Source organism: Colletotrichum fructicola (assembly GCF_000319635.2).
Source record: "Colletotrichum fructicola Nara gc5 chromosome Unknown KSG_Nara_v1_contig04, whole genome shotgun sequence".
NCBI lineage: Eukaryota > Fungi > Ascomycota > Sordariomycetes > Glomerellales > Glomerellaceae > Colletotrichum > Colletotrichum fructicola.
Window position 1 is genome coordinate 5,930,948 of NW_027094054.1, and position 15,095 is coordinate 5,946,042.

A 15,095-nucleotide genomic window follows, 5' to 3' on the forward strand; every position below is an offset into this window, starting at 1 on the left:
CGATGTCGGTTCGTGTGGTCGCCCGCATTCGCCCTCTCCTCGAGAAGGAGCTGGACAAGGACACAATCGTCCGGGCTGATAGCTCCGAGGAGGGCAAGCACGCCACGCTCGTCAAGATCCCGAACCCCAAGAACGAGACGGAGGAGTTCTCCTTCGCGTTCCAAAGTGTTTACGACCAGGCTACGACGCAGGAGGAACTCTTCACCGCCGAGGGTACGCGATTACACGCCAATTTCGAGCCAACGCGTTGCATCTTGTACTAACTTCACCAGTCGCGCCCCACCTCAAGGCGCTCTTCCAAGGCCTCGATGTCACCATTTTCGCATACGGAGTCACGGGAACCGGAAAGACGCACACCATGCGCGGCGGCTTGAAGCTGGCCGACCGAGGCGTCATCCCCAGATTGCTGAGCGGAGTCTACCGACGCGGCAAGAAGATCGCCAAGGACTCGGGAGGCAACACTACGGTCGACGTTGCCCTGTCCTACTACGAAATCTACAACGACAAGGTCTTTGACCTGTTCGAACCCCCAGAGAAGCGCAGCGCTTCAGGTCTCCCTCTCCGCGAGAAGGATGGAAAGACCCAGGTCGTGGGTCTATCAGAACGGGCATGCGAGGACCTCCAAGACTTCTCGAAGCTCTACATCGAAGCGAACAACAACCGCGTCACCGCCGCCACGAAGCTCAATGCTCACAGCAGTCGAAGCCACGCTATTTTGAGAGTGAAGGTTACGCAGACGACGGGAGACACCATCCGCGAGAGCACCGCATCGGCCATTGATTTGGCTGGCTCAGAGGATAACCGCCGGACGGACAACGGCAAGGAGAGACTTATCGAGTCTGCTGCCATCAACAAGAGTCTGTTCGTCCTGTCTCAGTGTATCGATGCCATTGGCCGTGGGGATAAGCGAATCCCCTACCGCGAATCCAAGATGACTCGTATTCTCAGCCTGGGCCAGAACAACGGCATCACCATCATGATTCTCAACCTCGCACCTATCCGCAGCTACCACCTCGATACCCTGAGCAGTTTGAACGTCAGCTCCAGAGCTAAGCGAATTGAGGTCCGCGAGATCGAGAACGAGGTCGTCTTCAAGCAGGTGCCCCGCACGAACTCCGCCAACTCCACACTTGCACACCGCCAACCTCTCCGCCCGCTGGCGAACGTTCACAATATCCACAGTGGTACGATCGCTGCCAAGGAGAAGGAGAAGAAGGAGGACGTTACCCGCCCAGTAAAGGCCTTCAACGTGTTCGCCGATCGTAACAAGCCGGCTGCCCCCACCCGCCCTACTGCAAACACTACCCAAATCCGCAAGCCGGCCATCGTTGTGGAGAAGGAGGCGGCGCCTAAGGTCTCGAAGCTCGCTCGTCCTGCTTCCTCGGCCCAACCAGCTCAGCAGAAGCTGTCAATCTCTGCAGAGCAGTTGGAGGCCCTCGTAGAGAAAAAGGTTAGCGAGATCCTCAAGTCTAGGGAAAACAAGGAGATCGAGCCTGCGCCGGCAACTGCCCACCCCGATATCAACGAGGCGGTGCAGCGTCGCCTGGAGGCATTGGAGCGCCGAATTGAGAACGAGGAGCGTGACCGAGATGACAGCCGGTCTGAAGGACTCCGCTATCTGCTGGCTGCCAGGCAAGCGAAGGAACACGGTGACGATGTGGGGGCGCTCAAGATGTACGAGCTTGCCCTCCCATTCTTCCCAGGACAGGCGAAGCTGTTGGGAAAGATTGAAAAGTTGAGGTCAAAGATTGGTAACAGCCTCGCTATCGAGGTGGGCATGCCCTCACCTAGCAAGCGTGACAGACACGAGAAGAAGCGCAGACGGGTCGCGTACGACAGCGACGACGAGTTCCAGCACGCTGAGGCCGACGAGGATATGAGCTTCGTCGATGTCGCCGCCAAGTCGAAGAGCCGAAAGGCCAAGTCGACAAAGCCTGCCACCAGGCTGCCTCTCCCCGAGCCCAGCGGACCCGCGTCCCCGCAGACGCAGTCCTTGTTGAACATTGTCAACTCCCGCGACCTCGCACAGATCAAGAGCCTCCACGGCTTCGGATCCAAGAAGGCACAGGACCTGGTTGACTACCTCGAGGAGATGCCGGAAGAGCAGGGCGGGAATATTGAGTCCCTGGCGCAGCTGAGGACCATCCCTGGAATGGGTGGTCGCACCGTTGATCGCGCGTATGATGGTATGGTCGGTGTCGCTGTTTAGAGCGACTTATATCCCATCCTTGCATTGAAACGCCGGTGGCTTTCACAGGGGCATTGGCATTGGCATTGGCATGGTGTTTTTGGAGTTTTCAGCATGCAGGCCGCGGTGGCCTTGAAAGATAGGTTGCTTTTAGACTGTTGCATATTTGTGCGAGCACTGCTTCGAATCACAGCTTCAGGTTGGTCTGGTTTGACCATAATAGAATTACTCCGTTTTGCTGCATCCTGTCATCGATGAGTTTGATCCTCTCCGAATCCCTAAGTCTTGATGTCTCGGCTGTTGGCCCCTGCCGCGGTCTTCCAGCCCATCGGTCCTCAACGATTTCGCTTGTCGACTCTGATATGGTTCTCTTTTAGATTGGAGCAGCGTGAGTTCTCTGAGCATGGCGGGCAAAGATGGACAATGAATTACAATGAGATCAGTCCCAAGCTGGACGTGGAGATGAGACCAGAGGCACGTCTCGCGTGCCATCAAATGAACGAGCACTTCATGACTCAACAATGCAAGGCGGAAAGAAAAGCAGCATATTGCAGAGGAACATCCATCCGACACGGCAAACTCCATCGGCCTAGGCCCCGTGTGGCCCCCAAACAAATGCATCACCCAATCTTTAAATCGCTCCCAGACAGCACAAACCTTGTCCCAAAGAAAGGAAAGCGCTCCCTTCAGCCAGTCTATAAGACTCTCCCATGGTATGAAATAAACAGCCGCCGCGGCAGTTACTCCCATGACAACGGCTGGCCCTGCTGCGGTGATGACAGTGGCAGCTTTGGCACCGGCCGCACCGATCTCCAGAGCATGGAAACCAAAGGCGTACTTGACATAGACACCGCCCACTGCTGCGTTCGCAGCGATCTTGGGTTTCACAGTCCCGACGGCGAGACCGACGATTGCTGAAACTACTGCCCTCACATCATTCCAGCGACTTTTACCGGACAGCGCGTCGAAGTGCTGACGTAGCTCGGCCTGTTCCGACTCGGTGAACTGGTTTCGACATCGTGCCCAGTTTGGAATATTGACAATGTCAGCGAGCCTAATACGGACCCCTCGTCTGTGGCCTAGGAGTAGAGTGTGGCGTTTATGTCGGTGGGCTTGCCACTTATCCAAACGGACGTTGTTATAAGTGGACGATCCATCGACATAGAGCTTGCCCTTAGTACCTTCCGCCGCGCATCGGAGGACTTTGAGCTGGCTGAAGTGCGATGGGACATGGAACCATATTTCATCCACCTCGGGGCTGACCAGTAGATTGAGAATGTGGTGCTTAGATCTGGTCTTGATCGCTGCGATGGTGTCTTGGAGCCCTTGAGCAGTTGTGAAGAGCATTGGAGGGGCTCGAATGACTGGTCAGCAGAGTCGTCGGCAGGATAGGTTAATACCCAGATACTCACGTTTTCGTCGGATGAGTCCAAGAAGCTTTGGACCTTCTGCGCATACTTTCTCCAGCTCATCCAAGCTCTGCTCCCGCACGACACCGATCGTTAGGCTCTCATCGCTCCTCTCCTTCACGACGACATCAGCGACAGCGCTGACCTCTGTCTTGACAGACTTGTGGGACAGTGTACTAGAGGATGTGGTATCCGAAAATCTGCTCGACATCATTGTGGCAAGGATTGAACAATGGCAGAAATCGAGTATCGATGGAAGTGCTTATAGACGAGGTCTTCAGAAGGAGGCAGGTTGTCAGAGGTGTTGTGGCAGGTAAACTTTCAGCTTCCGAGATTTCGACAAGATCGATTGGGCAACGAGAAGGCACGCAAGAGTCAGAGAGTTGCAGACTCTTTTAAAGATGGAAAGTAAGAGTGAAAGTGACCTGAAGAAGGAAGAGTCATGATAGCTATTGGGGGCTTCAGGGAGTGTTTTATAAGTTTGAGACCAGTTCATTCACGAGCTCATGCAAACCGTAGCTTGCAGATGACAGAGCACAAGGTCGCGGTGATTCCCTCGAGATGTCTGTGGTACTATACCGTCAGTACGCGACAACATGCAAGGACATTTCAACATCCAATAGATGGTAAGCCTGGCACGCCTGTTTTGTACGATGCTAGGGATCAGCAATGCCGCTCATGCACCGCTCATGCATACCCTACCTAAGCAGAAGCCAACCAACATCCGGGAGTTTGAGTCGCACTATTGCTTGAACACTAGCCAAACAAAATGAAGGTTCTCAATCGTAAGTGTCATCTGATTTGCTCCTGTTCCAAGTGATTATCGGTCTCACAAGGACATGAAGACGGGCGGGGTAATCCGTTCGTGTGCGACTAAGGCCTGGCGCAGGACGTGAGGTGTGCCTTCTGCGGCTTGATCTTACTCAGACCTGTCATATGAAATCTGACCTCCATATTTCACCCACAATCGACCCTATGTCTTTCGTTCCGGGCTCTATCACGCACAGCAAGTCACCTTCCCGTGCGCAATGGGAGGAGATGAAACCAAAGATCACCGACATATGGCTGCATAGAGCGTGCACTAGCCAGAACCCTGTTGAGATACTGCGTCGTGAGTATGGATTCATGGCCACGTATGTGACGAGATATTGGTTTCAAGCCGAACTAGACCGATCTGACTATACCACGCAGGCCCAAAACGTGCGCAACTCATCTCAAACGATGGGGTCTGACTACGTACAGGAGACGGGCAGCTTCTCCAGGATCAGAGCAGCCATCGCGGCCTACGAGGAAGCGAAAAGGCCAGCCATTGATGCGAGGGGATGAGCCGCGGCCACGCAGAATCATTCTTCCCAATCCAAGCACAAACAAAATGCTTAGGCCTGAATCCTACCGATTATTGGAACTGATGCAATACTGCATTGATCACTTCATCGAAGCAGTCTTCGGGAAGGCAGCTCAGAACTTCTCCTTTCTCGACTTGATGTGGTCAAAAGGAAATGGCGGCCTAAACTGGGAACGCATAGGTGACTTTTACTGCGTGGCCGAGAGAAGCTTTCATGATCAAAAGTTCAGGTTTCGTGCCGGGCGTAAGAAGCACTCTCTGAGCGGCCTGAAGGTGTTGAGGAACTCGAGGGGCCTTGACCAGGCTCGTTGTCAGGTGCGGCTTCTGTTGCGGGCGGAGCATGATGGGTATTCAAGGGCCCTGGCAAAAGTAACGAACCCATCAGCATTGCATCGACTTAAAGAAGTCATGGCCCCTCCATCGATAGACGTTCTGCGTACCAGACATCGCATTTTCATTGTCAATTTCTGGCGCCTGTGTCATCGGCTTCTCCGGAACGATCTGGCATGGCCACAGTACGGCTACTCTTATGTTCAAGACTTCCTCTTGGAGTTGGAAATCGTCGCTATTAAGGAATGTGGTCCATATCACCCGCTATATAAGCTGTTGGTGGCGCTTGTCAAGCTGCTGGGAGAGGTGTCAAAGGCGGATATGCTGGAGGTTCTGAGCCTCGGTGTTTCTCGAACTATTCAGTCCATGGCGCCAGGTGTCACTTCGGGACAGAAGCGATCTCTTGTCTTCCGCCGGTGGACGGCCGATATGAGACAGACTTGCTGAATATGTAGTATGTGGCATATCTTTCTATCTATGCTGGTTATGGACAGCGGGAGATCTCTTGAGTGTGCTTGAAGAAAGATTAAGAGGGGTCTTGACCACGCTACTATGCTCGGTTCATCATCTTTTAGTGGGAACACCAAGACAGATGAACAGCATTCATCTCATAGACGTTCAGGGGCACATGACCTCCATATGGACGTAGAAAGCATTGTTCGACAGTGACGTGAGATAATCACATCATCCATCCCACCGGGCTCCCGCCATCTTTTGCAGGGTAATCTTGGGAGCACCCACAAGATGAGCAATTTTTGATGTGTCTATCGTCAAGAGCAAGCTCATTCGGGCCGATCCTCGCCTATTGAAAGTCTTGGGGTTGGTCTTTTCAATCACCGACTACACTGACTGTGGGGCCGATACGATGTCGGCCACCGGCCCTCCCCCCGGTCAAACGCCGAGACCCATATCACAGCGTGGCGGTGGCTTGATCGGTGCGGGAGTTCAACTTCCGCATTATCAAGATAGCACAATCCAAATCTGCCTCAACTTCGACATCACGAGGTTGTTGCATAGCACAACTACGATGATAGAAAAAATAGGCTCAGCTGTGAAATGAGCCCACTCACCATACACCGAGATGCATGCACTTACGTATTGTGATCACATTCGCCATGATTCAAGTCCCTTGCCCTCGAGTCTGTGAGATCATGTTCGGCATCGACACTCGGCTAGGGAAAACCAGCTTTGAAGAGACTGACTCTGTGTGAACAGACGTTAGATATTTAAGTCTTCCATGGCCATACTATACATGATTGTTTGAAGATAGACCCAAGCCAAAGAAGCTCCCCCGTCTATCGCCAGTTCAGCTACCCGGTCCACTGCAATCGCGATGTTGTCGAAGCGCCTTCTCGTGGCTCTCGCAGCCTTTCAGGGCATCTCTGCCGCTCCTACGGTCAGCAACAGCACGGTCGACCGGGCAAACCTGACGGTCGCTCTCGTTCGCACTCCTCCACCCAACTGGCCGTTGCCACTCACGAATTACGACTTTACTGGCGTGACATTCAACATTAGCGAGGTTGTCGACGCAGGTATCAAGTTGATTAACGACGCTAAGAGCGCCGGCTCAGACCTCATTGTCTTCCCCGAACTGTGGTTCCCTGGGTAAAATTCCCCCGAAAATCCAGTCGCTTCTTCCGCATGTCTGACAGGTGCAATGACAGATTCCCCAAGGGTTCCTCAAGCAGCCACTACAACTTCACCCGAGATCACCTGCCTTCGTATATCGATAACGCCATCGTCGTCGGCGATGCTCAGTGGAGCCGCCTCGTAGCTGCAGTTCAAGAGGCTGGCATCTTCGCCAACATCAACTTTGCCGAGAGAGATGGTGACTTCATGTACATGTCTCAATCCCTGCTTGGCCCTAAAGGCGATGTCTTGCACCACCGTCGCAAGCTTCGTCCGTCTGGAGCCGAGCGCTACATGTTCAGTGATGGTACCACCGACGGTCTTAAGGTCGTGCAGACTGACTACGGTCGCTGGGGGATGTTGGAATGCGGAGAGTAAGTCTCGTCAACTGAGGACGCACCTATCGGAGGCGAGTGATTAGCTAATGTTGGTTCGCAGACACCTCTACCCTAGTATGACCTTCAACATGTACGTCCAACGCGAGCACGTCCACCTGGCGCCGTTCCCATACCTTACCGGCGTCGACGACGAAACTTCTCTCTGGTGGGAGAATGAGTGGATCAACACCGGAACCGTAGCAGTCTACTCCGTGCTGAGCGGCGCATACTCCCTCACTCCCTCCGTTGGCGCTTCCTTTGTCACCGACCCCCTCGGAAACCGAGTAGCGTATGTTGCTGCCAATGTGAGCTTCGAGGAGGTTCCCATTCTCTACTACAGCTTCAACACGACAAGCTTCAACAACTCGGTCACGTATGATATCAATGGCCAGGCTTCGTGGGGAACCCTGAGCCACATGGTTGACAGCTTCCCGGAGTACGTGCCAAAGGTTGAGGGAGAGTTTGTGAAGCACAAGACGAACTCGATTGCTTGGCTCAAGACTGGAGATTTGGTCATCCCCGAAGGTGCATAAGTCATGTAAGGGGCACATTAGTCTAGAAGACAAGGTAAGATTTCTTGGGAAATAGTCGAAGCAAGCCTCACAGGCTGGAGTACATGTAGTAGAAAAGTCTCTAGACTAACTTCTGCTTGTATCAAAATCTTGACCCTCGTACAACCAACCCAGATCTGGCAAACTGGATAAACTTCCAAAAGCCCCTAAAAGCTCTGATACAGATGATATGTCGCCGGTTTGCCATGCTTGCCCATTGAAGGGAGTGGCATCGTGGTCATCATAGACCCCAATACTCGTCTGTGTTGGGTTATCGAGTCGACTGGAAAAGCTCGCATCCTGTCGTGGGGATTCTTTGTCCTTCGCGGATGGCTCAACAGGAGCTGCGAATGCCATTGGAAGAGCACCTACTGCTCCCCATTTTTGAGCCAGCACGCGCACCACACGGATGCACTTGTTGACGCGCGTTGGCCATATCTCTCGCAGTTCATCCATAAGTCCCATTCCTGTCCGTAACCAACGCGAGCTCTGTCTTCTTAAAGTAATATCACTACTGGTGGCGTTCATCAGATGAACAAGAATAGCGCTCAAAAGATGGTGTACTATGATAGGATGTGCCATCGTGAAGGTGTACTTGTCCCGATACAGCCGACACAAACGTATTGTCTCTGACGCAGCGCTTGTGATAGATCGTAGTACGAGTAGTGAACTATTTGATTCGGCTTCGTTGATACCGGGCGTGTCCGAGGAAGCGAAGGATCGCAGGAACGACGATATGATGATCATGATTGCCATATGATACTGCAAGTGGAAGAAAACGATCGGTTTCGGGGCGTCATTGTTCATATGTAGTCGGTGTGGTTTCGAGCGGAAGAAGGTGTTGAGTTGCTCGAGCGTTGATACCAGAAGCCTGATTTGCTGTGCCATAGCAAGCTTCTCAAAGGATGGGGCGAATCTAATGTTGAACTTATCAGAATATAGTGCCTAGCGGCAATCATGTCACTTACATCTGATCCATGGCTTCAGCGTGGGTGTACCATAGCTGACTCTGCCATGCGAATGAGAGCTCTGCCAAGTCTGCGGTTTCGGCGTTCAAAGTTGTATGGAATTCGGGCACATTGACGCGCCGCCACGGAAGTGCGCAATTCCTTCCCAAAATAGTGATTGCAGATACGTCGACAAAGTAGAACATCCAGAACGTCCTGATCTCTGGCGACGTAGGCTTCAAAGCTCTCCCAGCACATTCATCCAACGCAAGAACATGTAGTCGTAAGTGAACGCACAAACCCCCAGCCATAGAGATGAACATCCAGCCCAAGTGGTCTTTTCCAATGGACAAGGACCTGAAAGACAGGATGCACATTCCCTGAATTACTGAGAGCGTGGGCCGATACCGACAACAGTCAAAAACGAGCTTTTCTGCGTACTTCGCAAAATCCTCGCCGACCTTAGCCATGTTGGGGTCTCGGCTTGCTAGAAAGGCGGCTCCTGTTGCGAGTATCGCAGTGTGGAGGAAAGTTCCATCGATTCTTTGGTATGGATATTGATCCAGAAATGAAGTCGAGGTATATGGTGTAAATTGATGCTCTTGGTTAATATTGTCAAGGAAGACTGATGCGAGTTTCGACAGTAAGCTCGCATCTTGAATGTAGCGGAGGATTTCATCAGGAGGTGAGATATGAGAGGATTCCACAGCGCAGTCTGCTGCAATCTCATAAGAAAGAGCCGAGTCGCCGTCCTGGGTGATGACTGCGCCGTCGCCCAGGTTCATCCTCCACATCATGACACTCAGCTCTTCCAAGGCCACTGGAGATCTTTCATGGGTAGGGAATTGAGGCAGCTCTTCATGATTCTGCAATGTTTCTGCAAGAGATATTGGCCCTTCCAGGCCATCGCTGTGCTCATGCTGCCGATAATTGACAAGGTTCGACTCGAATTCGTGATGTTCATCCGGTATGAGGCCTTTGATGAGTGGCAATGGAGCCGTTTCCGAAGATGGCAAGGTACCGAATTGTCTTTCATACTGTCTTACAACAGCGAGGAGAGCTTGCACCTGCTGCTCGAGACCTTTCACATAGTCTTCGTCCCAGTACTTTCTCCTAGATAGGTCTGGTTTAACTCCGCCCGAGAGCACCCGGGGTTTGTCTGGCTGCAGGTAACTTACTTCTTCGGACGCTGCTCAACGTACGTGCAAGGTTTGCCTAGCCTAGAACATAGCGAGCACTTCGGTTTGATCCCATCGCACTCCAATATCCAATATGTCAACCAACATGATCTCCACTGCTGCATGCTCCCATGCACCCTTCGAGGTGGGGTACTGGTACTAACCTTGCGTTTGCCTGACTTGCACTGCTCACATGCAAATGCCAACGTCTTACCCTTGGTTCCGGCCATCGTTGCCAGAGTTTGTACGTGTTGAAGTAAATCAGATGATCAAGACGTCAACATCATGTCTGGTATTCAGCATTCCGAAGATGCTTAGACGTGGAATTGAGTTCCGATGACTACCGATGTTGCGGAATAGATAAGATAAGGGAGGCGGAGATTGTCCCGCTCAAAGTTCAAACACCGGAACCCCACGCGCTAGCACCGGAATGTACATGTGAATCTAAGAGGCCCTGGTCAGATCTTATCCGCTACCATTTGATTCTGCCAGACTCTGGAGTCCCAGTTCAGCTCATACGTTGGCCTGGAAGATCTTGATCTGAATCTGGGCGCACTACTTCCACTAGCTACTGCCAAGCCGTCGCGGCTGGTCTGTGACGCACGAGTGCTGTGACGCGGACGAGCTGCGCCCGCCAAGAACGAGTCGGACACCGAGGAGGTTTGCTTCGCCGTTGACTCAATTCGCAAAACACATCAGATACTGCCAGATTTGACAGGACCCGAGATTATCTCCGAGCAGTGTTTAAAGGGTATAATTAGGCTTGATTTGAGACCTCTACAGCCTGTGTTCTTGTTGGGCATAACCATACCAACCGTTACGGAGCCATCCGACAAGATGGGATGAAGTTCCAAATGTTTGGATTCGTCCTCATGTGGGTGCTATTAATAGATTCATTCAAGGCTGTTGTGACCTGTGGAAATAATCTCTCATCTCATCATGGGATGATTTGCGGCAGGGTATTACGACGACTGGTCTTTTTCCCCGTTGATGACAATCCAGTCGCAATACATAGTACATGCGGCGAGTTGGTTTCAATTCTTGGTCGAGTCACGGAAGCTTGGACACACCCATCAAAACGACTCGCGGAGAACTCACGATGTCTCACAGGAGATTTGCGTCTTTATTCGTGCAAAAGCAATTCTGTTTTTATTGGTGCACGCTATGTCATAATTCATCAGCCAGCCATCTAATGACGCGCAGTGACTCCATCACGCTTTGGTGTCTCTGGCTCACTTCCCTCAGAGCGTAGTTCCCCATCATCATCATCGGTGAGAGTGAACCTCCCGGAGACGGCTCCGAAAATGCATCTGTATCCTGGCTGGCCCCATCCTGGAAATCATAGCTAATTGACCCATGCCTAACCGGGTATCCACCTTGATTCTGTCCCTTCATGTGGTTGATGGCAGGGTTCTCCATCGAAACGGCCACGAAGCGGCTCTCCGTGGACTTGTGTAACCGCTTCATCATTCGTGACAGGAGGAAGACAACAGAGTTGACATCCAAGTCGAAAGAGCTGACAAGGTTGAACTTGTTGAGATTTCCCCCTGATGTGCTGTTGAAGAATGGCTGTGCCAGGCCCATGTCGCTGGCGGGACTCGGGCCCTGGCTTTGCCGGGAGCACTGCAGACGTGCTCGCAGAGCTGAGAGCAGCTCATCGTAAGAGTCCAAAAGAACAAGATAGCATGTAATGAAAAGAGAAATTGTGATTGCGTGGCTCGGGTTCTGTTGTAGCTGAGGATCCGGCGCCGCGTACGTGGCAGCGGGCGCGTTGAAGCCGGCAGGGTCAGATCCGGCACCCCAAGACGAAAGTGGCGAAGCGGAGCGCCGGCCCTCCACACTGGGTCGGAGCTGCGGGAGGCCCTCCACGATGTCGATGAGGGTCTCAGTCGAGTGGACTGTGGTGTTGATGAGAGCAGGCAGGCTGTCCATATTTTGTGCCTTTGCCATGTGGCGGGCGAACAAGTGAGACTGAAGCTCCAGCAGGCGCTGAGTCGCGGGCTCCGTGGACTTCGGCTCGTGTTCCGGTGATGACGGGAGGGTGTCGCATGCGAACGACTCCGGATGTCCAAAATCGCTTGGTTGCTCGCAACTAGGCATCCATGCGTCTTCCGAGCCATTCGGGAGGGATCCGATGGTGGTTGGAGGAGTCAGTGGAAGTCCGTGGTCGGAAATCATTGTGCTGTCCTGATGATCCAAGAACCCCAACGAATCGTGATCCATCCACTCCGTTGCCACCATTTTTTGGTCGTTATTTTGCAAAAGTCCAAGCAACGGGTCTTCGAAAGTCTCTGCCCAAGGTGCATCCTCTGCAGGATGACTCTGAATGATACCCAACCCATATTGAAACTCGTTCGTATCGTTGTTTGGTGTTTGAACCAGTTCGGATTGGCTCGACTGAATAGTTGCGCTGGACATTGTTGAAGAGCGCCGGTAACCGGATGAAGGTTGTGGTTGTGGTGGTGGTACTGCTGCGCTGGTGTTTTCCTGGCCCAATCTCTTCTTCGCTGGTCTGCCCATCCGTCTCGGCGGGCTGTAGAAGCAGTCAATCTGGAGGCGTTGACATCTCTCGCACTTGGCAGCTCCAGACTCTCTGGAGCACCGGCTCTTAAGAGCTCGGCAACGATCGCAGGCGCTTCTTTGTGAGAACAGCATGTTGGCGGCAAAGGTTCATGTACCTGCACGACAAATGAGAAGAGACGAATGATGTCAAAAGGATACTAAGTGACAACCAACGAAGCTTATATCTACTTCTTTCTTAGCCGCGAAGACCAGAGGCTTCAAAAATAGTCAACCTTGCCAAGATGCGCCCTAGCCACGCCAAGGACATCCGCGCGTTCGACTCATGTCGGGGTTCTTGCGCGGGGGCGGGGGGCCTTGTCAGATCTAGATGAGATGTCTCGGTAGAACCTGCTCTTCCCTTTTCGGTCAAGCAATCATGCGCATTGTCGATTTCTTATTTTAAGGTTTCCAGGAAACCACTCACGTATGATATGTCGACTCAGCGCCCATTTGCATGTCAAGATGCCGATCCGACTTGGCACACATTGCCTTTACCACCGCTCTGGAAATAAGGCAACCATTGGGCTGGTGACGGGGCTTTCCTGCAGGGCGGAACCGCTCCGTTTAGCCGCTGTGCACCTTTCTCAATAACTCCTAGGCTATGCAACATCGTTATGTCCCCCCAAACCTTCTTTCAATTAGGGTCCACTGCAACAATCGTGAGAAAGCCATCCATGACTTCCGTGATGGGGCTGACGAATTATCTCGTTTTGCGAGAAAGGCAATTCCAACGTTCCGTGAAGAGCGGCGCACACGGACCTCGGACAAGTACTCAAGACCGTGGTTCGTCAGTTCTGTTCCCAAGACATTTCCAGTCAGTCAGACGTGCATCGTGACAGCTTCGTGAATCTTCTAAAAACAACTACTATGCCAAGACAACGACTGCCAAGACCAAAGCCTCAGGTGGGGGGATCTATTGACGACGAAGGCCAAGACATTTGATAGTGTCTAGTTTAGAAACAATAAGAGGGCTCAATGGCTGCCCAACGATGCGGTCATACAGAGGATGTCCAAAAAGGTAAACTGGAAAGAGTCGTAGAGTCTTGGCAGGTTTGAGCTCCACGACTCGACAGAGTGGTCCTGCCACACAGTCTTTTGAATCAATTTGCGCGAATAAATTTAGAGTTCCTATTCGGCCAACTGTGACATATATGTCAACTCTTCAAGGATGGCACTGACTGCTGGAGCCATCCGGCGTGCCGCCGAACGTGCTCGACGGGCACTAGCACCCGCCGCCGCGGGTTTCCCCCGCCGCCGCCGTCTCGATCGGCGGCAACGGCACGTGAATCCTCTTTTCTTGGGGGCTGTGTCTGAGCCTCTCGCGCTAGAACAATTGTCTGGAGCAAGGCTGGAGCTCTTGGCGAAGTGAGTAAATAGATTGAATCAAGAAACACCAAGACGGCGCCGCTTGGCAAAAACGAGGGGGGACCAGCGGAAAATGAAAACCTTGATAGTAACTTGCTCATGGCGCGGGCTAACATCACCCAGACGGAAAAGTGCCCATCCATCCATCCTTCGTCGGCTCTGTGTTGCCTCTCACTATTCGTACACTAGGCGCCAGGCTTTGCCGAACTGGGGGGTAACAAGCCAGTGGGAGGCCCAAACAATCTTCGGCGAATTCCATCTCTGGACAAAAGACAACTCCGAAGCTGCGGGACGACAAGATGAACTCGTAGATCGCGCGAACTCTATCCCACAATACTCGTTTTCGCCTCTTGGGACGCACGTTCCAACGCTTTCCATTTATTTTGCGGGCGCACTGTTGCCTTCTTGAGTCAAGAGCGGGTCGATGAGACCCTGAACACCTGTCGAGACGGTCAAAGCGCATGAGTACTGCCTTCTTGGCTCCCCGCGGGCGGGTTATCTCTCAGATCAGTTTCAGCATGCCTCGCGGGGAGGCTGTCGGGCTGGACCTGACTTGGTGAACGAACCGCTATTCAGGTAAACAGACGACGGGCAGAAAAGCCATATGACTCCATCAAGGCGATGGCGGTGCTCAGCCTCTGCCGAGTGCTTATGTTCGGTCTTGGCAGCCGTACACATATATCTGAAAAGACTGAGATGAGGATGGGCAGCAGAATCGACTGGCCGCTTTTCCGAGAGGAAAGCAAAGTCTTTGTCAAGCTTTCCGGATTTGCAAGAGCTCAAAGTCTAACGGCCGTCGCTCGTAGATCAAAGGCATCGCCGAAGACGAACAGTGGATCGCCTCGGAGGAATGGACCCCGGTGATCCCAGCGTCCGGCCGCTCCGAGAACGAACGATTTGGGGGTTTGGAGAAGCTGGCAACCGTTCGACAGCTAGGGGCTGGTTGTACAGTAGCTTTGGCAGATCAGAGGGCTGAAACGCGTCAACTGTTCTGTTGGGACGTTCCAATCTCTGTGTACAGTGTACTACGTGGGTGCCACGTTGCGTGACCATAGGCACATGCCTAACTGGAGCGAGGTAGGCAATTCTGAGCCCATCATCGCCTGTTGAGATTCCCCAGCGGCCTGCTTTTCTCCCCGCGCCATGCCGTCGGTAGCCACCCACTTTCCGGCGCATGATAGAATTTCATGTGCCACGAGAAAGAGTCAGTCTTC

At 52.7% G+C, this 15,095-nt stretch overlaps 5 protein-coding genes across 5 annotated transcripts; 2 read left to right on the plus strand and 3 right to left on the minus strand.

Annotated features, from left to right (window-relative positions):
- Positions 1 to 2: 2 nt before the first annotated feature.
- On the plus strand, positions 3 to 2,209 carry kif22 (Kinesin-like protein KIF22; the record flags this gene model as incomplete). Its single annotated transcript, XM_032028511.1, has 2 exons — positions 3 to 213; positions 273 to 2,209. The coding sequence occupies 2 exons, from the start codon at positions 3 to 5 to the stop codon at positions 2,207 to 2,209; spliced, it is 2,148 nt and encodes a 715-aa protein (XP_031892113.1).
- Positions 2,210 to 2,874: 665 nt separating this feature from the next.
- CGGC5_v008539 (uncharacterized protein) lies at positions 2,875 to 3,811 on the minus strand (the record flags this gene model as incomplete). Its single annotated transcript, XM_066152028.1, has 3 exons — positions 2,875 to 2,883; positions 2,933 to 3,552; positions 3,601 to 3,811. The coding sequence occupies 3 exons, from the start codon at positions 3,809 to 3,811 to the stop codon at positions 2,875 to 2,877; spliced, it is 840 nt and encodes a 279-aa protein (XP_066008870.1).
- Positions 3,812 to 6,605: 2,794 nt separating this feature from the next.
- Positions 6,606 to 7,811, plus strand: CyhAB (Cyanide hydratase; the record flags this gene model as incomplete). Its single annotated transcript, XM_032028515.1, has 3 exons — positions 6,606 to 6,877; positions 6,937 to 7,275; positions 7,340 to 7,811. The coding sequence occupies 3 exons, from the start codon at positions 6,606 to 6,608 to the stop codon at positions 7,809 to 7,811; spliced, it is 1,083 nt and encodes a 360-aa protein (XP_031891828.1).
- An 821-nt stretch (positions 7,812 to 8,632) lies between these two features.
- qutA-1 (Quinic acid utilization activator) lies at positions 8,633 to 10,184 on the minus strand (the record flags this gene model as incomplete). The annotated part of the gene is made up of 5 exons (XM_032028516.1): positions 8,633 to 8,745; positions 8,798 to 8,838; positions 9,218 to 9,889; positions 9,955 to 10,034; positions 10,119 to 10,184. The coding sequence occupies 5 exons, from the start codon at positions 10,182 to 10,184 to the stop codon at positions 8,633 to 8,635; spliced, it is 972 nt and encodes a 323-aa protein (XP_031891827.1).
- A 937-nt stretch (positions 10,185 to 11,121) lies between these two features.
- Positions 11,122 to 12,372, minus strand: CGGC5_v008542 (uncharacterized protein; the record flags this gene model as incomplete). The annotated part of the gene is made up of 1 exon (XM_032028517.1): positions 11,122 to 12,372. One exon carries the CDS (start codon positions 12,370 to 12,372, stop codon positions 11,122 to 11,124), a length of 1,251 nt encoding a protein of 416 aa, XP_031891826.1.
- Between the last annotated feature and the right edge of the window lie 2,723 nt (positions 12,373 to 15,095).